Source organism: Ambystoma mexicanum, chromosome 11 (genome assembly GCF_040938575.1).
Source record: "Ambystoma mexicanum isolate Mex_15411 chromosome 11, UKY_AmexF1_1, whole genome shotgun sequence".
Lineage (NCBI taxonomy): Eukaryota > Metazoa > Chordata > Amphibia > Caudata > Ambystomatidae > Ambystoma > Ambystoma mexicanum.
In genome coordinates, this window is record NC_090934.1 from 1,116,318,495 (window position 1) to 1,116,346,351 (window position 27,857).

Sequence of the window (27,857 nt, forward strand, 5' to 3'; positions counted from 1 at the left end):
ATAAGCATGAGGAACTTCTCAAAAAACCTGTCCTCATAGGCTGGAGGGGCATTAGGTGGTACTGACGGAGTAGCGGGCGGCTGCTGGGGCCTGTGTGTACTCTGCCTAGTTGGTTGAGCTGAAGGATAAACTGTAGGCAATGTACCTGGTGAAGACCAGTCCCACCTGGACACTCGTGCTCCTACCGTATCTCTGAACGGGGGTGGTGTTGGACGAGCAGCCATTTTGTCTGGTGCAACTGGCATTTTGTCGGGCTGCACGAGATGCGCCTGTGTCATGGTGCTTGCTGCACTGGGCCCGGCCTCCTTCTGATCTCTTGGCAGTGGAGCTTGAGGCCTACCCTGCACCACAGGACGAGGCCTGGTAGGCGTATTGCCCTCGGCTGTGTCACCGTTCGTGCTGCATACAGGCACCCGCAGACATGTCTGGTAGTGGGGCGTAGCGCCTCCGGTGGACACCCAGTAAAAGAACCTTGCAGTCCCTCAGTACTGTCTCTGGAAGGATCTGGCGACCCCCCCCAGGCCTGCCGGCCAGTAGCTGAATCAGCCTCGGTACCTGTGCTGGTGTGAGAACCTAAACAGTCCCTCCCACTCAGGCGTTTCCTGGGAAAGGAGTTACCCTTGCAGGGTGCGATAGAAAAGTGGCCCTACCTTGGTCCTTGACTTGTGTCTGACGAAGTTCTTCAAGTCCTCTGTAGGCGACCTCTCAAAGTGCTCCCTCCACTGAGCTAATTTGTTCTTCAGAGCGTGCGCTGTAAGCGCATCATACGCGAAACAACATTCCCAGCCGTGTTCGTGGCCAAGGCAGCGGAGGCAAAGAGCGTGGGGGTCGGACGTTGGGAAGAGCCCTTCACAGGCTGGACATCTGCTGAAGCCTGATGACGTCGACATGCGCCGGGGAGGAGCGTGGGCCAGAGAACCGAGTAACTGATTAAGACCAGGAGACAAAAGACAGTATCCAGGGAAGAGTGCGTAGAATTACAAGGCCGAAGCCAAACCCGGGAGCTTAGGTGAAAGCGGCCCGTTCCCATCAACGTGGGAAAGAGGACTGCGGAGTGGTGCTGGTTGGCAGAGTCAGGGGAGTGCATTCTCCCAGGGCCGCGCCTCTAAATTTAAAGTGGAAGAAGATTTTTTTGGGTGAAAAAGGTTCCGTCTCCCGTCCCTAGGGAGGGATGCCCATGCAGTATGGAGTAAAGGGGACTGGACGTAGGAGTTAGAGGGAGGGATCCAGATGCAAGCATGCCCCCCAGAGTTCTGCCTCTTGGGGCTGTTCCAGAGGAAGGGAAAGCGAGTTGCCCACCTCTCAAAAATGAAAGACTTAATCTGTGTATTAGCAAAGAGAAGGATAGCGAAGGCCTGGAAATCAACTGAAGGGCCCAGTATAGAGGCTTGGTGGGCAGAGCTAAAATGTTGGTCAATGGCGGAGACTGCGGTATGGCATAGGGCACTGCAAAACGAAGCATACGAGGGAAGGGACGGTTTCGAAGCCTGGAACGAAAGGACGCAGATGATGTTGGACACTGAGGACCCCTGAATGGGAACATGGCACCTCAACATAAACATACAGGAATTATTGGTGCATATGGAACGCTACAAGACAGTGGCTAAGACAATGACATGAGCATGGACCGGGGAGGCCGTTAAGAGACTGGACTAATAGTAATGATGGAATGTAGCATCCACCAAGAAACATATGTAGCAGGGCACATGTTTGTTGGAAAACTAAAACTTTTATTTTTTTAAAAGGGGAAAAGTAGGGCGATTTTGAGCTTGATGATAGGCCAGGTCAATTGCCTTCACCCTGAAAGCTGTAAATACTCCAGTGCCTTGCAATCCCAGTGCAGTTTTGGGAAAATGTTTTCTGCACCTTTTTGTATTGAAGCTTTTCTAAAGGTATGTACAAATCGATGGAATTCCCTCACAGCTAATGGTTCAACAACTAGAAAAGTATTACATCTGTGGGGTAGTTCCTTGGTAAAGCAGCTTGCAGTAGGCCAAACACTTCAAACAACTTCAGACAGACCCGATTTAATCTTAGGCTTCAAACAGACCCAGTATCATTTTAGGCAAGCCCATCCATTTTTGTCTGAGGCCTCCAGGAAACAGTATTATTTTCTTGTAAGAGTAACAGATGTTTGTACACAGCCTTTTTATGCATGATTTTCAAGCTTCTAAGTTTGATATTCGTTTTATAAAACCTCACAAAATATACATTAAATGTACACACAATAAATCGTGCATCTTAAAACCACCCTTGCATTTTAAATTCTAATCCACACTACTAGAGACGCATTTGAAACCATTCATGTTGGACACACACACACATATATATATATATATATATATATATATTTAAACCACAGGCTACTTCCAAGCACAAAATGTCTGGATTATTTACCTGTCAATTTCGTTACCCCTTGTCCCAGTACTCACCTTTGAGATGCTTTGCTTCTTCCCATTTGCACCACCAGGCTTCGGGTGGTATAAACTCCTCCTTCCCCAGGAAGCCTCAGGTAATATCAAGCCTCGCCATGATGCCCTTTCAGGGCGGGAGAGGAGGGGCGTCTGTACTGGGATGAGGAAATGCAGGACTAGGCGTAATGAATATTACTGTTAAGTAATCCAGTTATTACCTCCACGTCCCTCTTCCTTGTCCTAGTACTTACCTTTGAGATATTCCAAAGCCAAGGCTTAGGGAAAGGGGGCCAATGACCACAAGAACCACTCTAGAGCCCAATAGTAGGCTTGGGCACCCCTCAACCATTTATAATGCAAACAAACCTTTCCAGTCCCAGGCTCGTCACGTTCAACTGGTAGTGGTGAATACATGTGTGTTGACTAGCCCATCTGGCTGCCCTACAGATACCTTGCAGGTATACCCCCTATGCGCAAGCCCAAGAGTCGGCCACTCGTCCGGTGGCCTCCCTTGGATTGGGCCCCTTGCGCATTTTCAGTTCTTATAGGCCTTCAGGATGAGAGTCCTTATCCATCTACTAATGATTTTTTCTTTTTTTTTAATTAGATTTTTAAACAAGCAATACAAACCAAACTTGCAGTGCATACAATAACATATCCATTATACGTTATGCAGTCGCGCTAATAGCTTCCCTTATCCCTCCCCCCACTACGAGCCCACTTTAATTAATATCCTATTCTGCATCTTGTGATGGGGAGTTGCTGTCCATGAAGTCTCTTGAGTCCGATACCGACCCAAATAGCTCTGCTATCAGCAGTTTCCAGGCCATGAGAGTCAGTTTCCTCCTCCCCCCCAGTTTTACTGGCTTCTTGCCATACCATAGTTTCCGCCTCTGCCCATTTCTGCAAATCCATCCACCATATCTCTAGTCGAGGTTTGTGGCATGTCTTCCACCCCATAGCAATTCTTCTCTTCGCAAGTGCATATGCCAGATCTTTCAGTTTGCTCACATGCTTGCATTTCATCGGCCCAGGGAACCCCCCCAGCAGACAGGCCCATACATTATCCACCACAATCTTAATGCCTTTTCCCACTAATGTATGTGCAATCTCACTCCAGAAGCGCCCAATGACCCGGCAGGACCAGAACATATGCACCATGCCAGCATTCTCTTCATCACATCTAGGGCATGCCTGCTGTCCTGCATTTTTAAACTTGGCTATCCTCTGGGGTGTCAGGTACGCCCTATGCGTAATATACAACTGCATCTGCTGTAATCTTTTTATGATACCCTTGGACTCGTTCCCACATTCCGTCATTCATTGGGGTACCCACTTCACCCTCCCAGTCTAGTCTTAGTTGTACCACTTCCTTCCCCACTTTAGACGTCATTATCTCGTATATCCTAGATATCTCGTGCCCTCCCTCTGCTATGTCATACATCACGTCTATAGTAGTGTCTGGCTCTTCCTCAAGAACCAATTCTGACCATGTTCTCTTGATCCTTTGCACCAATCTATAGTACGTGATATACTTGCCAGTGTGCAGCCCAGTTTCTGCCCTTAACTCCCCAAAATCTATTATAGTGCCCTCCCGCCAGATGTCTCCCATTGTCACTACGCCAGCCGGTTCCCAATGATTCCTGATTATCATCCTCAGTTGCTCTTCCCCGCCCGCCAGTGCCACTAGCGGTATCTGGGGAGAGCACAGGGATGGGTTCTCCATCAGTTGACATGCCCTACGCCACATCCTCCATCCCAGTGACATCTTGGGGCGCCCCTCTAGTACAGCCTGGGGTAACCATATTATCTCTTTCAGGTAGAATGGGACACAGTCCTGTCTGAGCAGTTTGGTCTCCGAGGTCACATCCTCTGAGAGCCATTTGGCCACATACTGTAGCTGACTGGCAACATAGTAAACTTCATAACTAGGCAATTTTATACCCCATTTCTCGTAGGTGTTCTGCAGCTTCCAGAGGGCCACTCTGTTCTGTGTTCCGTGCCATAGAAAGTCGTTGCATATACCAGCCAGTTTACTAAAGAATTTCTTGGGTATCAGAAACGGGATGTTCCCGAAGTAGTGTAGGAGCCGAGGCAAGACCACCATCTTTAACATTGCACCCCGACCCACCATTGCTAAGGGCAGTTTTACCCAGAACCGCATACAATTTTCTATCTTGGTAATGGCTACTTCTGTGTTTCGCCTATGCTCTTCCTCCACCGTGTGGTATACATCTGTTCCCAGGTAGCGAAATGTGCCGATAGCCCATGGCACTTGTAACCTCGGTAATCGTTCTAGGGGAATTCCTTTATATCCACCCAATGGGAACATGCTGGATTTATGAGGGTTCACCGCAATTCCAGACATCTCTGCATATCTGCCCATCACTTCCAAAACATATTGGAGGTTTTCTTCTGGATATCTCAAATACAGTAATATATCATCTGCATATAATGATATCAGGTGTCGTGTTCCACCCACAGGGATGCCTATCATGTCATATTGCTGCCTTAAATAGATCACTACGGGTTCCAAAGCTAATATATAGAGCATAGGGGACCATGGACAACCTTGCCTGGTTCCCCTACGCAGCTTCCATCTTTCCGATACCACTGACCCCATTTTGACTCTAGCCAGCGGTTCACTGTGCAACATCTTGGCCCAGTATAGATACCCCGGACTCCATCTACTAATGATTGTGAAAGCTTTATGCCAGCATCCCCCAGTACCAAAGGTAACTAACAAGTTATCAGTTTTTTTATAGATTTGATGCAATATAAATATTCTAGGGCAGGTCTTTGAACATCCAGAAAGCATCCAGAAAGTGCCCTGCCTCTTCCCCAGGCGAGTGAGAATATGGAAAGAAGGCAGGCAGTACTATTTCTTGAGCCCGGTGGAACTTGGTCGTAACTTTAGGGACAACGGCCGGGTCACAGCAGAGGGCAAGAACCTAGACACCTCTGTGCTCTGAAGGAGCCTTGTCACTAGCCCTTCACTTCATTCAGGATGGGACTAATTCTCCTGAAACGCCCTAATGGCTGCCCAATGGCCCGCAAGGAGGACACCATCAGTCCCTTTAATGACCCTTCAATTGAAAATGACAGAATGATAGAGATCTTACATTCCAATGCCGGGAGATTATTCTTGGTGCACCAAGCCACAATGTTCGCCCAATGGCGGTCATATGACCAAAGCATGGAGGACCTCTGAGCCCTCTGGACCACTTCTTCCAGCTGAACGGAAAGCCCTAGTTTCTATAATCCTCTCCTCTCAACTTCCATACCGCCCATAGTATTGGATGGTGAGAGAGCTGGGAGGTCAACCCCTGCAGGTTGGCGGGGAACCTGGGTAATACCGAAAGGGCTTCCAACTGAAGCATGTTAAAAACACTGGGAACCACTCTCCCTGATCCAGAAAGGGACCACTAGTATGGCTGTGACCGGGTTCTCCCTTATTTTCCTGACCACCCATGGTGTCAAAGGAACAGGCGAGGAGGAAGGCATATAGTGGGGTCTTGGACCATTGCACCAATAGCGCATCCACCCTTCATGCCCATTTAGATGGGAACCGGGAAGAGAACCTAGGAACTTGGGTGTTGCTGGGGGAGGCAAACTAGTCTATCCAGGGAACCACACATCTCATGCAGATGTCTCTGAACGCTATTTGGCGAAGGGCCCACTCTAGAGACTGGGAAACCCGATGAGTTTATCCACCTCCACATTGTCCATCCCCTTATATGGATGGCCTGCAGAGAGTGCAGATGTGCCTATCACCCAGCGACCAATGACTGCAGCAAATTTTCCCAGAGCTCTGGTTCTCGTAACACCCTAAAATCAGTGGTGCTGTCCATCCACACTACCACAGATTGATTGAGCAGTAGTTGTTGGAAGACCGGCTAGCACCTTCCAGTTAGAGGAACTATTCCTCTCCGCCCTGGACCATTTATCCTGTGGATTCTGTTCAATGAGAGTTGCTCGCCAGCCCAGGCTTCTGGCATCTGTGGTAAGCATGGTCTGGAAACAGAGGAGAGGTGCGAGAGGGAGTTGCACCACAGAGGGGATTTCCCAAGTGAGTCAGTTATGAGGATCATGAGATTGAAGTCCTCATACTCTGGGCCCCATAAGTACAGAAGATACTGTAGTAATGGTCTTAGATGCAGTCTCATCCATGGGACCACAAATACACACAAGGGCATGTGTGTCCATGCAGGGTAAATAGATCCCTTACGGTCACCTTGTCCTTGTTTAGAATCCAGCGCTGGACATACCCTTACCTTCCTTGGTTCAGAACTAAGCCCTGATGAATTGCAGGGATTAAGTTGGGACCATTTGGGCCCTTGATCAGGAATTCCCACTTGATGAGCACCATGCAGACTGTGCAGGTGTGACAGTGCCGTCTTCCTGTCACTGACCATAATCATCCAAGAACGGGTAGACTTGTACTCCTTCCTGATGCAGGGATGCCACAAAGGGAGCCAGCAGTTTGGAGCAGATCTGACTTTAGCCTGAACAGGAGGACACTGAACTGGAAGTGGATGGAGCCCACCACAAACCACATGAACCTCTGGTGGGGACCTGAAAACGGGGATGTGATAGTAGGCATCCTGCAGGTCGATCAACACCACCAGTCTCTTTTTAGGATCCAGTGATGATATTTATTTAAGTGTCCCATTCAATCATGGTGGTTGCATACTCACATTGCCTGAGGCTCTAAAATAAGGTCTGCCAGTGCAGGTGTAAGATGCATCACAACTCATCTGCTCCAAGGATCATAAGTACTGTGAGCCATTTATCTCCTGCTTGTAGTCTGCAAGAGACTAGTTCAGTTCTGTGGCAAGACCGGAGTCAATACTGCACAAATTGGTGTGTAGCCTGCTACAGAGCGCAACATCCACAGATCCTACTTCTGCAGGCCGGGTGCACACACAATCTGAATGTCAGGGAGCCTTCTGCAACCTAATGTCACCACCAGAGCTTTAAGTGGGCTGGGGCTAGCCTGGCCAGAGCCCTTGCATTCTCCAAAAAATGCTTGCAAGCAGGGGCTCTGCCAGGCACCCCCTTCGACTAGCCCTAGAGCGCGCCAAGGACCTCAGGCAGCCCTTTCACTTCACAGAGCCACATGGTTAAAAGTTCCCTACAAGGGTTGGTGCTTCTCATAAGAAATAAGAGAGACGGGAACACCAAAATAATGACAACAGTGCACAACAATCTGCTTTTATTTGTTAATCAGAGGCACTAACCGCGCAGACAGCCCTTACTGCAAGCGGCTATGTGGAATTAAAGGGCTGCCTGAGGGAGCTCAGACGAGGCACACTGTTGTCATTGCTTTTAGTGTATGCCCCTCACCTTATGTTTCTTAATCACAGGCTCTGACCCCAGGAGGCAGCCTGTCGGCGGGTGTCAGAGCCTGAGATCAAGAAACAAAAGGAGAGGGGCACACCAAAAGGAATGATGTTCGTGGGCCCCATCTACCCTGTTTAGCTAACACTACCAAGCAATTTCACCCCCCCTTGCTCTAAAAAAACGCACCCTTAATTCAACGTCCCTCCCCCATTCAATCCTCTCACTTAAAGCACTGGCCGACTGTCTCTGAAAGTGCAGTGTGCAATCAGGCTGGGTCCGCTCAGATTCTTCCCTGCGGGAACAAGCTCACCTTGCAGGGGTCCGCAGAGGTCGCAAACCGCTCTGTGCTCACTACAGGGAAATGAATGACAATGCAAGGATTCACCTGACTCACTCAGTCTCTTGCCCACCATTGTATACCCTATATATTTTTTTTTAAAGTGCACCTCTTTAACGCACCACATACAAAAGAACAGCAGGGACAGGGTACTTTGTCTTTCCGAAGAGCAGAACAGAAAGCGGATGGGCTTTGGGCAGGCTGTGACACAGTGAGCTGCCTCAGAGGGTTACTCATGAACAGTGATGCTGATTGGTTAAAAGATAATGTGTGATCCACTCAAAAGCATTCAGGCTGCTGCAAGGAGTAGTGCTTTAAAAACTGTACATGCATTGTTTTTTATTACTGCTGAAGAGTTCAGGTAAAGGGAGTAAAGCAAAACCATTGCCTCTAGGTATTTAACAGAATCAAAGTCTCCCTGCACTATTCTAATCTGAATAATTCCATATTGAAAGCAAAAGCTACCCTGGACTCCCCATGTTAACTGGTGCCATATACTAATACATTCGACATGCACTTTTTGTTTAAGAACGTGCGTAAATGGGGCATTAGGATACATATTGAACATACTTAAAGCATAATGAGACGATATGCTCCGAGGCTCTGCTCGGGCCCTTAACTTGGGCGGCGATGCCTTTAACGACAGGGTCGGCTTGCCACTGAGGAGCATATCGCCATTAGCACCCGTGTAGTTTCCTACACAAGTTCTAATGGTGTCTTTCAAAAAACAAATACAAAAAATGTACCTTTTCTGTGCAGCCCAGCGCAGCATCTGTGCTTCACAGTCTGTTTTCAATGTTGATGACTGTGACATCATCAACATTAAGAACAGACTTTAGGAACCACGGTGCAGTGCCAGGCTGTGCAGAAAAGTTACGTTGGTACGTTCTTTTTCAAATAAAAAAGTAAAGACACTGGGGAAAGGAAGGAGGTCCGAGGAAAGGAAGGAGGTCCGGGGAAAGGAAGGAGGTCCGGGGAAAGGAAGGAGGGGCGGGGAAAGGAAGGAGGGGCGGGGAAAGGAAGGAGGGGCGGGGAAAGGAAGGAGGGGCGGGGAAAGGAAGGCGGGGAAAGGAAGGCGGGGCGGGGAAAGGAAGGCGGGGCGGGGAAAGGAAGGCGGGGCGGGGAAAGGAAGGAGGGGCGGGGAAAGGAAGGAGGGGCGGGGAAAGGAAGGAGATGCTGGCCAGACCTGATATTTGGCATTTGGGTAGGTTCAATGGTGTGTAGACAATGTAAAAAGTATAAAATATAAAATATACCTTTGTCCAATTAATGTGTTTAGTTGGAATTAACGTGTGAAGCGCACTTACAACTGCTAGCATCATATATTAGTACCCGGCTAGGGAGAATCAGAATGAAAGAACCATGCTGATTGGCCCTCGCCGGGGCTTTACCTGCCCGGGAATGCCTCAGATTCCACGCCTTTGTCCCCGGCAGGGGCCTGGCAGCCCCTCAGCCAATGAGGAGGCTCGAAGCGGGCCATCCCTGCTCCGAGCCTCCACACGGCTGGAGGCTGCCTTCGTCCCCCGCCGGGGATTCAGGTATGTTTTTTTTTTGCTCTCCCCTGTCTGCCCTCCCACCCCTTCCCCCCTGTCCGCCCAGCCCCTCCCCCCTTCAGCCTGCTTTGTGCCTGGTGTGGAACGATGGCAGCCTCCAGCCGTGTGGGACCCAGGTACGTTTTCCCCCCCTCCTTCTCTTCTGCCCTCCCAACGCCACTTACCTTCTTCTCTTTTTTTTGTTTCGGGAGCGGAAGTGTTCCCAGTGCTTCCGCTCCCGATGGCCGCCATGGAAAGGGAAAACAAACTCTGTTTTCCCTTCCCCGGCGGCCATTTTCTCAGTAATTTTTTTTTTTCAGTTCCGAAACGCTGCAGCAGAAACAAATGCTTTTAGTACCCCGGTCTCGCAGATCTTGCGGGCCGGGGTACTAATAGCAAAATGCCCTCGCTGCGGGGGCATTACCGAGTCAGGTAATGCCCCAGGGCCTTTGTTCGGGCCTATAACTATGGGACCTGGGCATTACCTGACTCGGTAATGCCCCGCTGCTCGGGGCATATTGCTTAAATACAGCCCGCGTTCCGAGCCTCCCAAATAGCCAGCACCTGCTCCCAGGGTGCTAATGGTTCATATAAAAGGGCCAAATGCTAGTTTGCATCTTGGGTCGTAGTTATATTTGCAGCCTAGTTCTCATAGAAAACCAAACCTTTCAAAGCTTGTTGGGTCACTCGATTGACAGAAGGGATAACTGGGAGCTTTCTGTTTGCAGTTCTTGCCACACTTTGGACTTGTTTTAAAACATCTCACAAAACTCTTCTGCAGGCATGAATGCACTGGCATATAGCAACCTCATTCTTTCATATCAACCATTTAGAGACTCATTTAGAAACTCAGACCGGACACCAATCAGCATGGAACTAGGTTTACACGTCAATGGACTTTTCAACGCCGTTAATTGTCTTCTAACAAGTAATGTTATAAGAATGGTCATTTTTAGGAACTCCTGGAGTAAGTACACTTCTCACCTTGCTGCAGTTGGTGCCAGCTACTAAACAGGAGACATCTCCGCCGAGGTGCTTGGCTGCTGTGATGGCATTCAAGGTTATCGGTGTAAGTTTCTCATTGTTGTGTTCTGCTATTATCAGAGTACTTTGAAACCGCTGGAGCAATGAGGCCTGAAAAGGAGAACACAAGACTGGTTGTAACCCTTGGCCAATGCAAGAGGGCAAGCTATCAAAAACAGAGCAGGACAGAGTTGCCATCAGCAAACTAATTCTGTGGAAAAGCAATTTTTCATTATACTTGCACTGCTTAAACATTTAATTTGCCAGATTGGACTATTGAAAATAAAAAGCTTGTATAGCGTAGGCCATGGTATTTGATATTACGGGGCAGTTTCGAAGCAATATGGTGCCCATGGCAAACAGCTAAAATTAGCTCCCAACGTGTGCATAGCCACCGCCTCCCATTCCCCAAACTTGCCCCTGCACGCAATCAATCACCAGCGCCATAACAAACATCAATTGGCACTAGGTTCAGACATGACAGCAGGTGCAGCTTCCACAGCCACGGGTCCAAAGACATGGGGTTGGCAAAAAGGTATTGTGCAGACAGATTATCCACCCAATTAAAAGCTTTACCCCAGCCAGATCCACCTCTACCTACAAAAACACTGCAGCACATTATTAACCTCATCCATACATCTAAAACTTTTTTGCTACTGTAAAAGACTACATAGTTTCCAAGCTTTACAATAAAGTTTAGGTTTGTGTATCTAAATCTCAGTGTCAACTATATTTCATTTTGCTCGAGAATGTGACGAGTGAACACATTTGAAAATGCAAATGACCAAATTCTTTTGATGGCAAGATTAGTTCGGTAACCTGCTGGTTGCAGACATCAGTGCAACGCCTGCTCAACTAATGAGCTGATCCCATACTCTTTGACATTCTATCTCATCAACCTGTTGCTATATACCAGCTACCATGAAAGTGAGATGGCCGCAAACTACAATATTCCATCTAGTTTTTCCACTTCTCTGCCTACTACACCATCCACTCTGCATAGTCTCTTACTTTCTTTCCTCTTACATAATAAATACACAAAGCTAACTAGATGTTAATGCAAAGTAGTGATCAATAGTTCCATCCAGTCAGCATGTACAAATCTAATGCACTACCATACACTGTAGTTAGCCTCTAAAGCTTGGCATGCACTATGATTATGATTGCATTATATATTAGCACCTGTGGGAGAGAACTGGCCAAACTATTTTCAGAGCCATTTTATCGGATCTGCGTGAAATTACTGAGTCCGACCACCAAAAATCTTTTTTTTAATTTCTTCGCATACATATATGTGGGGGGAGACCCCCCCCCCACGCTCCAATCCCCACCTTACACCTATACATTTTTTTTTAACTTTACCCCCCTCCCAAATATACATGTGCAAATAAATGGGGGTCAGACTTTTGGTTGTAGGACATTTCTACTTAGGTAATTTCGTCCTAACCCCTTTTATCATATCTGTGTGTCCATTCATGCAGCTAACCTTTTACATTTTACAGACACTCATCCAGGGCTTGCCAGGTCCTTTCGGCCACTCACATAGTCTAGTAGATTTTATGAAGGGTGAGTACTATTGAGAGGGGATGTTTGAAACATTTATTTAACATTTACTTTGTTTGGCCGTACATGTCAAATAAAGGTTTCCCTGTGCATGGCTGGCTTCTGAGTGGCAGCAGTGTGGAAAACAAAGTATGTTTGTGGTGACTTGCACCCTTTTACAGAAAGTGCATTTAAGGTTGAGTAGGTAAACTAAGTTACTCAACCTGAAGGTCTTGTGGAATTGTAAAGAATTTGCAAGGCACGAATCATCTCTCTAATGCCTTACTTCAGTGGTATACAAAACTGCTGTATTGTTGCTCATTTTCTGTCTTGGAACAAATAACTTCTGGTGACATTAATATTAGTACAATATTGCTAATCAAATGGGTTTGTTTGGTAATCAAGAACATTTTAATTAGCAGAATCTGCTAATACATTTTTGAAAACGAATGTATGCCTTGCACAGGGTCATGTATTTCAATGAAAGGACGGTATACAGACTCCCAGCGTTCCTCCCAGTATCACACTTCCAAAACACCTTGTTTTTCACTCACCTTCATCTCATTCTCTTCGTATATTCTCCCTCCAACCTCTATTAGTCTGTTTCCCTATCGGCTATATCAGATTCCTCATTCATCTACCACTTCCCAGCTTCTTTATTGCATATATTTCATCACTTTTCCCATCTCTCTATCTTTATTTTTCCTTCTGATTGTCCTTCTGCTAGTTCTCTCTCCAATTCTTTGGTTTTCTTTTTTAACCTTTTCCTTGCTGCACACATGTCCTTCTCTTCATCTCTCCCCCCTTTTCCGCGTATACCACCCACACTTTCCCCGATTCCCCCTTCTACTGAAATGTCTTACTTTCATCCAGCATTCACTCACATCATTTCTATTTCTTTATTCCACTCGGCATTCCGATCTTTCACCCACTTATCCTTTATTCCCCTCATTTTCACACTAAGCTTCTACAGAACCTTATTCTAGCCACTCACCCTGCATGCCCCCACCCTGATCTTCTCTTTAGTTCTGCTTGGCTTTGGCTTCCATTTTCTTTGCAGTCAGGCTTTTTAGCAGCCCCTCAGCCTTAGCAATTCCCCTCTGTGGTCACAACGTGTCCAAGGGTGGTGTTTTAAAAAATATTTCCAGAGACAATAGTGTATATACAATTCTATCTTTGCACATAAATCCAGAAATTGCAGTAGCAAATTTGGCTGAACACAAAATAGACAGCAACATTTACTTCCCAACACAAATTCCACAATTCATTCAGGACTATCCATAATATGAGAAGACTGGGCTGGTGGTGTGATGCATAATGCATTAGCCACTAGATGCTGGCTACTGATATTTAACTCTTGGCGAGTAAGCAAAGGTGTCAATATCATTCAAAGAATACGACAAAACATATTAGAAGAGACAAAGTATTAGAAATAATTTCAAAAGGACAGAGAAAGGATTAACCACGGTTTGCATTGCCTCTTTTATGCACAATAATACTTTGTGGCATACATCTGATAATCGTTTTGAGTAATCCTCAGTGGATGAACGTTCACTACTCCATAGTACTAACAGTTATTTGTATTCTCTCTACCAGGGGTCTGCAACACGTGAATCTCCAAATGTTTTGGGCTACCACCCCCTTGACTTCTCACTATTGACTTTGCTGGCTGGGAGTTGTCCAAAACGTGTGAAGAGCCAAAGGTTATTCAATTCTCCAACCATTTGATTAGCAAATCAAATCAAAGTTTACAAATGATGCTCCCTGTAACGCCCTTTTTGAAATGACTAAAAACAGGAACACAAATGTGTAGAATAAAGCTAACTTTTTCCATCCATTAAACAGTGTTTTTCAGAGGCTCATATTCATAGTTCACTTTTAGTTTGAAACAAGGGGACAGCAACTTGTTCAAACTCTACTCCATCTTAATTGATTTATCTCACCAGAGGCTCTTTGTCCACTTTGGATCGGGACCAACACCATACATTACATTACAGAACTTTAAAAAAAGTCGACAAAATGTTTCGGCTGCTAGCACTTATTTAAATTTCACTAAAATGTGTACAGAATTTGAGCAGATGATCCTCTACTTAAAAATACCCATAAACGTGCTTTGTTTTAAAAACACAAACTGACTCAGGACACTAAAGTAGTAAGTCACCAAAGGGGAGATGGCTCCACCTATTCCTTTCTCTGGTTTGAATTCTATTCAATGGATCCATCTGCAGAAAAAGTTAATATATTGTCGCTTATGAATATAAATACAACTAAGTGTAACTTTCAAAAGGGAAGAAGACAATTGGTAAGCCTTTGTATCCTGGTGATGTCTGAAACCTATGTCGGGGAGCTTCCCAATTACCAGACAACAGCATTATTATGTAGAAGCACAAGACCATACATACATTCATACATTCATTCATATATATACACACACACACACACACACACACACACACACAAGATTACTGGCTGAGAAATTTTGCAGCACACTGGGTCAGTCTGCATGCGCAGCACACCGCCTTGAACAAGAATGTTCTATACTGACATTTCTGCAAAGGTAAGGTATTTTTACACTTTTATTTTACAGAATTTCTTTATAAAATGCACGTTATATTTTTCTCAATTCCATGTATTCCACCACCCTTTCTCATGTACATTAAAAGAAAGTCCATGCACTCGGGGAGTGAGAGAAGAACGTCCCTGTGCTTTGGGGGTAGGGAAAGCATGAGGATTTGACATCAGAAAAGTTATGGGTGTAAAAATAACATGTCTCAGTTGGAAGTAGTAGCAGAAAAGCTCAGATCTCTTCGGGAGGTAAACACAGGAAGAAAAACATAATAGGTCTGGGTTGGAAATTAACAATAGTCTTGGCCCTAGGTCCCTTAATTATAGGCTAAACTCCTTCTTGTGTCCAATCAGGCAGCCAGACCAGCTCCTTTTACTTTCAATTATTTCCAAGTCTGAAAATGGATGAACAATTATCGTCTGGAAGGTTTCCTGGAACAATTGCCAGTGACTAAGATTCATTCATAACCTTCCCCCATCCTACACCATGCCCCTAAAATGCGCATACATTTGGCCTGTAGAATGCAGAGGTTGCATAGATGGCAGATGGGGGCCAAGTATGGACCAGGAGGTGCGAACAGTGGCTTGGCACATGTAAAGTTGTTAGGAGCATTCAGACCATTGAGTGAGTTCGCAGAAACGGACAGATGTGGTACAGGGAGGAGGATTTCTGCCCTGCCAGGAAAATCCAGGTTTTGGGGGCCTTGTGTGCTCAACTTTGGAAATATACATGAAATTAACACAATTTCTTCTTCTAGGTAATATGTTACATGACAGTTTTGCCGGTGGTTCACAAACAGAAAAGTCCTACAAGCCTTTTGTTTGCCTAACTGCAGGCACTGCTCTTTCCCATTGAAAGGCTGGCAGCTAGGAAATAGCTTGTGGGCAAAATAGCACACACAAATACCAGATGGTGGCGGCGACCCTCCCCCCCTGACTTCAGGCTAAGGAAAGAAAGGAACATACGTTGAGTCTACGTCTGCATGTCTTTATTGTTCTTCACTAAAATTACTCACCAAACTTTGTGTTCACGCTGCCAGTGATTTATCTTCCTAGATCTTGTGTTATTTACGTGTCATGCTAACTTGGCTGAAAAAGCTGTATGTAAAGAGCGGAAGATAGTAATTAAGTCAGAAAGCACTAGCGAAACATAAGTCGTTGCCTCTCTCCGCTCGAGTACTTTGATGCAAATAAATGTATCTATGTGACGATCTTATTCTGTGAATGAGCCTCATTCTTACTTAATCTTCCAGGTGGGAAAAACTCTTGAGGGGGGCTCATAGCCTTACTCCAAGTTGCACCTTTTAGCAAATGGCACCTCGTTGGTAGTAAATCCAGACGGACAGCGTACCGCGGTTGACAAAAGGGAACAGATGACGAACGGCAATGGAGAGCACTGCACAATGTGGACTTTTCAGGCAGCCACGGACTACGTCTGATCTCACCAGAATTCCTCACACATCGATTTACCCCGACCAAGGTCCTAGCCTGGAACAGCATTTTGTTTGAGACACCGGCACAGACTGGACTGAGTGAATGGAAGGGAAAACTACAGATGATAGGTGCCGATTGTAAAGTTGAATGAATACATGCTATATTTTTCTAAGTATTGCAATATTTTGGAACCACTGTTTTAAGTGAACCTAGATATATTGCAACCTTGTGATCACAGGTGTATCGATGCATGTGAAATATTGCGAATGCAAGCACCAAATGTTGTGGGTGTAGAAAATGCTTAAATAAACTTGAACAGCATGTTCCGACTCCCCCAGAAGGTTCCCTGGGATGGGAATTAATGGTAAAAAAGTACTGGGGGTGACATTATTTTTGAAGGAATGGGACTGATTATACTGCTGACAATCCCAATTTACAAATTCCAGAGCATGGGACTTTGGACTTAGAAAAAATAGGGTACCTCAGCGAAAGGTTGTCAGCAAACGTACCAAAGGAAATTAGATTATTTCAGTGGAAGACTTATCAAAAATGGGAAGATTACACTAGGCAGAAAGCAATGAGGGAAACAGCTCAAAAAACAAAGGAAGTTATGACTGGGAACAGGATGACAGAGAAATACTCGTGCAAGAAAAAAAGGTTTATGTTGTCCATAGGCCGCAGACAGACTTCCGCACCCTCCCAGTATTCAGAGGCAGACTCCTTGTTGGAACATTTGACTAAACTGCCTCTTCCGCCTCCATATAATATGGAAAAGATAGACACGATTGGCAAAGATGACAAGGGACCCTCTACCCGGGGTTCCGTACTTCCAGAAACTTTGGCATGCACTGAATCATAGTTGGAAGAATGGGTTAGGGTAGGAATTAAGGGACCAGCCCTTTCCCTCTAAAGTCACGAAAACTCAGGTCCTACAGGCAAATAATATCATTGTGCATGAGTTATCTGGACTATTGTTGGAGACATATAAAAAACATAATGGCAGTCAGGAGGGGTCTCTTGAGGAGTGGCCTTTGCCTGACCAATATAAGGTTATAGAGTGCAAGAGCTTTAACTTAAATGAATTGGGGTGTGAACAAGGAGTTCAAATCTTGGTTGAGTAGCTCGCAAAAGCCCCTGCCTCCACTATTCAGTGCCCTACGAGGGAAGTTCCGGGGTTTAGCCCAGACTATGCGACTCACCATGTACATGTATTATGGAATAGGATGGAGCTGCTGTTTTTTACCAAAGATTTTCCTGACATCAGAGATCCCTGAACAGTGGTATAAATGGACTAACAAAATTATACGGACATGCCCATTAACATTAGGGGATATTGACCAACTTTTTTGTGCACATTACCTTCCGACATATGGAAACAGTGTAGGAAATAGAATAGTGAAGAACCATCAATTAAGTGGGAGTTTTGGAGAAGAAGGAAGTAGTGAATTTTAGGGGGGAAGCAGGGCAAATGTATGAGGACATATCGGCCCTTCCCAGGGACGTTGTCAAAAGAATTTAGCAAATAGTGCCCGGAAACAAATTAACTGGGATAAATTAACCACCTGTCGTCAGGACGAAGGCCAGTCGGTAGAAAAGTACGTTGCAAGGAAAGACCAGCTTTCCTCCTCCTACAGTGGCATGGATCTAGGTACCACAGAATGGCAAAATGCCTTTTGTTCACACTTTGTGCAAGGACTGCTCCCAACACTTGAAAAATGACATACAAACATATCAATCAACGTGGCCCATGCAGACTGCAGCTCAAAGTTTGACTATGGCCAGATGTTATGCAAATAGGCATCCAAAAGATAGGGGTGGAAAGGAAAGAAAATCAAAGATTTAAATACAAAAGTAATAATGCAGCAAGAATTTCCAGAACGAGGCAGAGGGAGTTGTGTAACACGAGGGAGAGGAATGTATACAGGGAGAGGGGGTAAGTGCTCCTCCAGCATACAGAGGAGGAATAGTGGATAATGGATGCCATTATTGCAAAAGCCCAGATCATTGATTCGGGAATGTCCAGCGCGTCCAAGGGAAAGAGGAAGGTCTATGGGGTGAAGAACAACAAGAGGCAATGAGAGAGAGCTTTATGGTAATGCCGAAAACCAGGGCCAAGGAGAGTAACTATTTTGATCCAAGGCAAGGACAGCAATAATCTGCAAGGGACTATTATGAAGACCAGCTATAGCCAGATTATTATGTAGAATAGGGTTGCCCAGGAGAGGGAAAAGGCAGAGTACAAATACATGTTGACCCCACAGGTTCATATGTGGAACTTTGCATTGCGGAAAAGAAGCAGATGTTACTTTTAGATACAGGAGCATCAAATACTTCTATTTCCCACAAACTAGTGCCTTCAATACCCAGCTTTGGCAAAATTAACACACCAGTGGGTTCTTCTAATGATCCAGTCCGAAGTCCGGTATCAGAGCCCATTCACTTTCAGATAGGGCGCATTTCCTGCATGGCTCAGTTTGTTGTAAAAGATAAATGTGCTTTAGATATTTTGGGCATGGATTTATTGAAACACTTGCATGCAAACATTTATCGTTTGCCATCACTGTTCGCTAGATGGAGTCTGCCTCACTTGGTCGGTTTGATCTTTCGCAAAATGTGGTTTCCACCACTAACACTTTACCACCCGAACTTGAGAAAGTGGATGAAAGGGTGTGGGCATCAGGTAAAAATTATTTAGGATGTATGGCAGTAGATCCAATTCAAATTCACGTTAAGACCAATGCCATACTCCCAAGGATACCCCAATACAAAATATCCCAGGAAGGATTATTAGTGATAAGGGGAGTGATTAAAGATTTACTGGCTTAAGGCATATTTAAAGAAATAGCAGGAAACCCAATTTTGAGAGTTCAGAAGAAGAGGGGTGGCAAGGAAGGCTCCCTTATTGAAAGAGAATGGTGGTAGATTTGTGCGCAATCAATAAAATTGCTGTTCCAGATATGGCATTCCTTTTTACTTCACGGTCATGAACTTAAAGAATGCATTTTTTAGCATTCCAATACATGACGACAGCAAGTACCTTTTTGCCTTTAGGATAGACGGCCGCTCTTATACATTCTGTAGAGCACCCCAAGGATACACAGTGAGCCCAAGCATGTGCAGCCAGACATTAAAAAACAGATTTTGGACACTTTTACCCCATCTCCAGGCACTGTGTTATTGCAGTATGTCAACCTACTTATAGCGGCAGATACCAAGGAAGCGTGTATAAACTGCTAGAGCTGTTAGCTCCCTTGGGACATAAGGTTTCCCCAAATAAGCCCCCATTTTGTCAGCAGCAGGTCACTTATCTAGGTAATTTACTTACTAAGGGAGAGAAAAGATTGCACCTTCAACGAATTCAAATGATACTTAACATGCCAGCACACAGCAAGCGGTTAGAGGATTTTTGGGGATGATAATTCTGTAGACAATTGATTCCATTGTTAGCTAAGCCCTTACTGGAACTTACTACTAACAATACTCCTTGTACATCTCCCCTGGACTCCGTCTCATCTGGAAAGCATTGAGGTACTCAGATCTGTGCTATGTAACTCTCCTGTGTTAGGAACACCAGACTATACATTTGTGCATGCACTAAAAGGGTGTGCTTCATCTGTATTAACTCAACCCCAAGGGGTGAAAAATAGGCCATATGACTATTTTTCGACCACCCTAGACCCAGAGGCTAAAGGGTTGCCACATTTCCTAAATGGGGTAGCGGCTGCTACCCTTCTGTGAAACAAGGAGAAACCATAGCATTGGCCCATTCTTTAACTGTTATTGTTCCCCATAGAATAGATATTCTCCTGAACAAACCACACACGTAACATTTAACTAATGCATGGCTCACTAGGTATGAGTTGGCCCTGTTCGCACCCAACAATACTTTGCGAAGATGTAATACCCTGAACTCTGACACCTTGTTGCCCCTCCTTTCTGATGACCTCTATGTCTTGCATGATTGTATACTAATAACAAACGAGGAGACGAAGGGACGGGCTGATTTGACTGGTGTTTCCGTTAGAAAAGCCTGAGAGCTTTTTATAGGTTTATGGTTCTTGTTTCAAACTACCCAATGGCTTGTCCACCACAGCTTATGTCAGAACTACATTAAAAACAGTAACTGAAATGATGGCACTAACCAGGGGATGTGAGCTCAGCTCTGGACTTGCAGTGAATTTACACTGATAGTCTGTATGCATTTGGGGTTGAACAACATTTTGGGAGCTCTGGATGGAACGCATCTTTCTTACCTCCCATGGAACCAAAACCCAGCAGGGCAAACTCATTTTCGCAAATTGCTCAATTCATAGGCCTTGCCAAACCGCCTTGTCATTGTAAAATGCAGCGCACCAAAGAAAATAACTGACAACGTAGGTAAGGGCAATGCGTTTGCAGACTTAACTGCAAAACTACTGCCAAAACCCCTTACTCTCTCACTTATGTTTCCTGTCCACGCACAACAAACCATCCCCCTTTTGAGAAAACACTTAATTGTCAGTATCCAAGCAAATGATACACGTCAGGAATTGAAACAATGGCATATTAATGCCTTTTTTCAGGATGGGTGTTGGGTAGACAGGGGAAACAAGGGGAGATGGATGGTGCAAAACAAATATGTACCTATGATGATATCAGTCCCCCAGGGAACGGCTCACATAGGAGCGGATGGTATGATTTATTTGTTAACTACACTCTGGAGCAACCCAAATATTCGCAAAGCAGCAATAGCATTTTGTACAAATTGCATTATATGTACCACACACAATGTTGGAAAGGCAGAAGGAGCACGAAGGGTTAATTTTGGTCCCCCAGATTTCCCATTCAAAGTACTACAGATGGACTTTATAGAGCTGATTCCCTGTCCGAAATACAAATATGTTTTGCTAATCGTCTGTATGTTCAGTAAATGGTTAGAGGCATTTCCCTTGAGCGATAACACTGCACAGAGTACAGCCAAACCCATTGTTAAAGAATATTTTTCAAGGTATGGTCTGACCCGCAAATAAGGAACTATAATGGGGTTCATTTTGTGAATTTGTGAATAAAACAATGGACTGGGTATCAGGCAAAAGATTCATGCAATATATCACCCACAGGCAGCAGCACGTTAAGTGGAATGCAGTAATGCCACACTAAAAAGCAAAACATATCCAAAATGTGTGCAAGTAGCAACTTAAGCTGGGTCAACGCCTTACGTTTAGCCTTACTCTATGCGAGAACTGTTGAGCATTCTGGAGTGGGTTTGTCCCCTATGATGATGTTATGGGCTGCACAGCCAACGTGTGGGGCTTGCCTATCCGAAAGAAACAGTCTGATGTGCCCAATCCTATGCCGATTGACTATTGTAAGGAGCTTATTAAAGCATTGTCCATTATTCATATACAGGTCAAGGACTGCCTGCCCCAGCCTCTGGAGAGGCAGGGACACTATTTTGTCAGGAGACTGGATTTTCCCTAGGAAGTTTCAATGTACCTCTGGTCTGCAACCCAGGTGGAAAGGGCCAGTGCAGGTGCTCCTGGCAAAACAGCAGTTAAATGTGACGGACATAAAAACTAGATTCATGCCAGTCATGTGAAGAAAGCACCTCTACCCTCCTGCCCACGAACAGCCCAAGGACAGCTGTGTTGCTGCACCACTTGTCTTTTCTTTTGCAGAAACGTCCACAGCGAAAAAGGAACTTGGATTGCTTTACCCAGCTACAGTGTTCCCCAAAGACATTGTAGGACCCACAGAGGGGCCACGCTATAATCTGAGACCAAGAAAACTTTAATGAAACCGTCAATGACAAACTGATTATTTGGTAACACCCTCAGGACAGAACAGCTACTCCGGTGGTTAAGACCACCATCTTTAAAGGATTACCTGGGGGTGAGGTATTTTGAACACTCCATAAAATATATATTTGCCTCCTCCACGGATAGACTCACTATGTTGCTCCATTGTTTTTCTCATGACAAGACAATTGGGCTACAAATATAAAGTATTACATACTGTACCTCTTCCTAATGTTACAATGGCAACTTTAACCCCTGACCAGCATTATCATCATGAATTCATGAGCAGAAATGTGTTCGTTATCCTTATGGATCATACACACAAGATGGCTCAACGCAGCAATTGCTACGTCTTCTTGCAGTTTCCTGCCTTTTTAGAGGAAGCGCTCCCACTGCAACAGTTGACCCTACCATTCTTTGCTTCATGTTATGCTTTATACATGGATATATTACGTATAGAAACTATAACTATATTTAAAGGAAAAGCCCAGGGAATAGCCAATATCTGCTATGCTTGCCGTTCTTCCTCCTCCTCTTTGTATGCTTAGTTACAACAGTAGGTGCTGTGCAGAGGAGCCTGTGAATTTGTCATTCTTCCAAATACTACATTCCCTTTGTCAGATGTGTTTACTGCTTTTTTCTCCCGGGCTGCCCTTGTGACTGCGGCAGGCCCCAGTTCTACCTAGTACACAGCTATTGGATAATAACCCTCATTTATTTTTCATTCCTTCCCTGCATCTCCAGGCCTCCAACATAACAGGGGGCATTTGTATTGAGGACAATGGTTCTTAAGTTGCTAGGATATAGCACCAACTGCAACATAACATTCACCATTCACAGAGACAATACCGATGATCCCTTTTATGTTGACAACTCAGTGTATTTAATTTGTGGGCTTAATGCTTACAATTGGCTACCTCCACATTGGCTGCTGCCATTTAGGATTTGTATTTCCAGCCGTATCTATGACCCCCCCCTGTTGTTGACAACCCTACCAGGTATCAAAATATTATATAGGACGATACTGATGACAGATATTTGGCAATCTCCTTAAGGCCATCACCCCCTGGTATGGCGCTCCGATAAACTCTAGAGACATCCGTCTCCTGACCAGATTGTTGGAAGTAATCATTGATGGCACTATTGAAATATTGAGTAATATCACTGTAGAATTACAGGCACTGCGCCTTGTGGACCTGCCAAATGGGATGTTTTAGATATTAAACTTGCAAAAAAAGGAAGGCGTATGCAAAGTCCTGGGGGCAGATTGCTGCGTCTATGCCTGATCCCTCTACTTCTGTTCGCGAAGCAATAAATAAGCTGCATGGTATTGCTGAACATGCCCACATGCCCACGGGCACATGAGAATTTACCAGTTCCTTTTGGTCCATTATCAGCTCTTTTGGCTGGAAGGTTGGTGCCTTCCTAATGATAGTCCTCTTATTTTTCTTAGGGGCCTATTTTCTTCTACATTGTCTACCTGTTTGCTGCCAGGCACTTGCCTTGTTACTTAAACCTCCTGTTTCATCTATATTGAGTAGTAATGCATTGATAATGCAAGATGTAGCAATCCAAGAAATGATGGCAATTGATATCAGTACTGAGGCTCCTTTCTCCGCCCAATCTGTATATCAGAACTCATGCTTACTGTTACGCTCACTTGACTCCCACTGAGGTGCAGGTCTGGTTTGGAGTGTTGTTGCTTCTTCTATGGTGAAGCGCAGGACCCGGATGATGGACTGGACCGGACCTTCGAATCTGGCTTGTCTGGCTCGCAGGAATATCTTTCTGTATGTGAAAAGGGAGTATTAACAATCTGCGGGAGAAAGTATAAGCCTCCCGCTCCCTTCTCACCCCTCTACGAAACCCTCCTGCGACCCCCACGTGAAGTCTCACCTTAGGGTTTGAAAGGTTGAGCTCTCCATCCTGCTTCTCATGCAGGGGCGCGTTGTATCCAGTTACTTCACTGGGATTTTAATTGTAGAGGGTTCAAGTTTTGTTTTCCCGGTATAGTACCGTAAGGATTCTGTTAATGAGTAAGATTCCGCAATAATAATTGTTTGTTGTCTCTTTTTCAGGTGCGGAAACCATTCTGAGAAGAGCTGTGGAACCGAAGAATGAGACTCTGGTGAGCTTGATGAGAGTTCTCTGTGTCCTTGTATCAATGCGCTCACTAACGCTGATGTCTTTTTTCCCCATAGGGGCCGGGGTCCGGAAATGCCTGGATGCGGCACCGACCCGAAATGAAGCTCAATCCAGAAGAAATCAGGTAAGTCTTTAATGGGCGTTTGGGTAATGTCTTTTCATGCGCCCACTAACGCTGATGTCTTTTTTCCCCATAGGGGCCGGGGTCCGGAAATGCCAGGATGCGGCACAGACCCGAAATTAAGTTGGAATAACCCAACAGGTAAGCTTTGTAATGGAAATTAAGGCTACCTTGTTTTCTTTCCCCTCTCACCTTTATTCTTGTCTTTTTCTCCCTAGGCGCGGTGATGTGTCTGCGAGTCCAGATGTCGCCGTAGAACGTGGTGGCACCTTGTACAGGTGAGTGAGATGCGGCGCTGCAGCGGTCGATGCAATGTGCTTTTAAATGGATGTCTTCCTTTTCAGGACCGTCGGCGAGATGTCTCCGGAATGCGGATTTAGCAGGTAAGGACTCTTCTTTACCCTTTTCTCTTCTCTTCTCTCTTTGCAGGTGTTCCAGGATGCTGGCAGGAGTGGCAGAAGACAGAATGCAGGAGCAAACATGGTGAGCGTCCAGCTGCTAGATGCAGAACAACACGAAGCGTGAGTTGCTGCTTGGGCGTGGCTTAAATAGCCTTCAAAGTAGTTCCAGGTATGAATCTTTCCTCTCAGGTATTTATTCCTCCCCTGACCACACCCGTGTGGTTAAGTAGTTCCAAAGATAAAGTAGTTCCATTCAGGCCTCAGAAGGCCTGGATGTTGCAGCATGGTCTGCATCAGGTAAGTTAACACTAAGCACCTTTAACACAAAGTCCCCTTTTATGAGCCTGGCGCCTATGGCGCCAGGACTGAGTCCAAAGAGCCCCTACTTGAGGCTGTTGTGACTTCCCTTGAAGACATGATGTCTGCCTCTGGGGTAGCTGGGTCTTGTCTGGCACCTTGGAGGTAGGCATCATGACACTTACAGATACAACATTAAGAACTGATGTTCAAAAGGGACGTTTCTGGAAATAAACCTTAAATGAACACAAGTTCTCCTTCTAGTAAATATGTTACATGGCAGTTTTGCCATGGTTCACAAACAGCAAAGTACCAAAAGATGTGTAGGTGCCAAACGGCAGGCACTGCTCTTTCCCATTGAAAGGGTGGCAGCTAGAAAATAGCTTGCGGTCCAAATAGCACGCACAAATACCAGATGATGGTGACTCCCCCCCCTGACCTCAGTTTAAGGATAGAAAGGAACATATGTCGAGTCTCTTCCTACATGTCTTTATTTGTTCTTCACTATAATTACTCACCAAACTTTCTGTTCAGCCTGCAAGTGATTTATCTTCCAATGACCCTGTGTTATTTACGGGTCATGCTAACGGAGCTGAAAAAGCTGTATTTAAAGAGCCCAAGATTGTAAGTAAGTTAGAGAGCACCAGCGAAACACATAGTGCTGCTTCTCTGCACTCAAGTGCTTTGTTTGATGCAAATAAACTTCTCTGCACTCAAGTGCTTTGTTTTCTGGAAAAATAAACTATCTATGTAACCATCTAATTCTGTGAAGGTGTCTCATTCTTGGTTTATCTTCCAGGCAGGAAATACCCTTCAGGAGGGGGCTCACAGCCTTACTTCAATTTGCACCTTTTAGCACAACTACCGAACCCTGGATTCCAGGGGCTGCAAAGCATCCAGGAATACTCCATACCTTTTTTCTGCTCTGGAAAAAGCCTGCAGTGATTTGTCAGAGCAGACAGCGGGCCACTGACAGAGAGAGAGCGCGCATAGGGGGAGGCAGAAGTGTTGACAGTTTGGTGATAAAAGTATGCGCAGCGCATAATTGTAAAGGTTCGGGTTTGGAGCGTGCAAATTGTGAAGATGGGAGGGAGGACGCCATTGGAGTAAATGTATAGTGCGCTACCGTTTTACAAGACAAGTTAAATAACAAACAATGGGTGGTAGAAACACAGGAGGGGGAAGCCCCGCTCCTAGCCAGAGCATGGCACCCACAACAGACTAAAATTAGAGCACATTAGCATGTTTTTAGCTACTAAATATAACAGGTAAACAACTCCAGAACAGAAAGGAGATATTAGACCTGTGGAAGATGTTAGAGGATGGGGAGGACTCTGATGGAGGGGGGACACAAAACAATGAAGGGGTGGGCCCAGATACAATGTCCGTAGCAATACAGGTGAATAATGCTGCGCTCTCACATACAGGGCTATATCCACTCACCACTTGCCGGCCACTGGATATACGAACCCGACATATGTGCCCAACCCAGCTACTACCCCACCTGCCTACAGACCAACACCAAGTGCTATCCCGCCCCAGGATAGTAATGCTCCGACTCAGAAGGAGGTAGAAGAGGCACTGAAGGCTACGCAGGTATAATTGGCTCGATTGAGGGTGACACAGGAGGGGGGAGAAAAGAAGGGGAGTGGGTTGGCTGAATGGAGAGCAGGAGACATTTTGTTTAGGTTAGATAGTACGGCCATAAAGGATGTGCACATTGAGAAGGAGGGAGGTTGTGATGGGCGTACGGGGTACGTGATACGGGACAGTAAGGTCCAACAGGGACACAGACCGAGAGCTGAGGGAAGACGAACGGGATACGTTGGATGAGATGGAGGACAAGGAGGGGATGCACAGCAAGGACCGGAGGTCACGCCACGTGTAGAACGTTTGTGGGGCCACAACTAATGAATAGGCTTCATCAGTTGGCAGTGGCAAGGAAAAAGGGAAGTGTTGGACGAAAAGAAGGGAGGCATACAGGTACCCAGATGCCATTGTTGCATAAAGGTCTAGGCAGGACGCACTATATGCCCTAGGCGCACATGGATAAGTATAACTTGAAGAAGCAGCTCCCACCCTTTATTCCCGGGGCTGGAAAATGGATCTATGCTTTCGAAAAGCAGAGGGCAGTTATCCCCCTTGCCCGTTGGGGATATGAAGAGTTTACTTGTTGCAATTTTGGGGGATCAGACTGGAGACGTGTGGGTTAAAACAGGGTATCCGGGGAGTAAAATTAGATGACACACATGACTGCGCACCGTTTAACAAGGTCAGGGCGCAGGTGTGGGACGCGCTGCAGTGAACGTACCCAGACACACCAGACCTGCAGTCTATCATGCAGTATAAAATGGGGGACTATGAAGACCCCACGCAATACATTAAGGTTCAGGAGATGATGCATGCAGAAACGGGGGACTAGTGGGATCAGTCAGTTCCTTTTTTTATTTTGTTACTAAGAGGGGGTTACCCAAGGAAGTACAGAAGGTGCTTGACAAAATAGTGGGCATTGAAGCGAAAGGGTGGGTTGCGATCAAACCATAATGATACACCATTGTAGAGGATCAAGGAGCGAGAAAAGGGAACGTCCCAGAGGCTGCAGAAGCAAAACTTGTGCAGAAAAAGCTAGCAAAAATAGCAGTTGAAGGGGCATATTGTCAAATGTGCAAACGGAGATGGCAGAGCAGGCCTCAGCACTTCCAGATGCAAGAATAGCAGCACTCTGGCCAGAGGAGGACAAGGATAGGGGGGAGGTGGAATTCAGCACCCCTACCTGGAGTGTCAGCAAGGAGGTCAGCAACGTAGGTGGGGGTGGGCTCAGAGGGGGTTTTGGAGGTATGGGACCTCAGGGAGGAGGTATTGGACTTTCACAATGCTGGAGCTGTGGGCAGTAGGCGTATTTTGCAATAGAGTGTAGGAGCAGGCT

The 27,857-nt window shown here is 45.6% G+C and overlaps 1 protein-coding gene across 1 annotated transcript in view; it reads right to left on the minus strand.

Moving 5' to 3' along the window:
• The window catches only part of ETFA (electron transfer flavoprotein subunit alpha), a 1,125,730-nt gene that overhangs the window by 851,020 nt on the left and 246,853 nt on the right, over positions 1-27,857 (minus strand). The window contains exon 2 of the mRNA XM_069624450.1: positions 10,611-10,760. Within this exon, the coding sequence (XP_069480551.1) occupies positions 10,611-10,760 (150 nt within the window). The remainder of the gene's footprint in view (positions 1-10,610; positions 10,761-27,857) is intronic.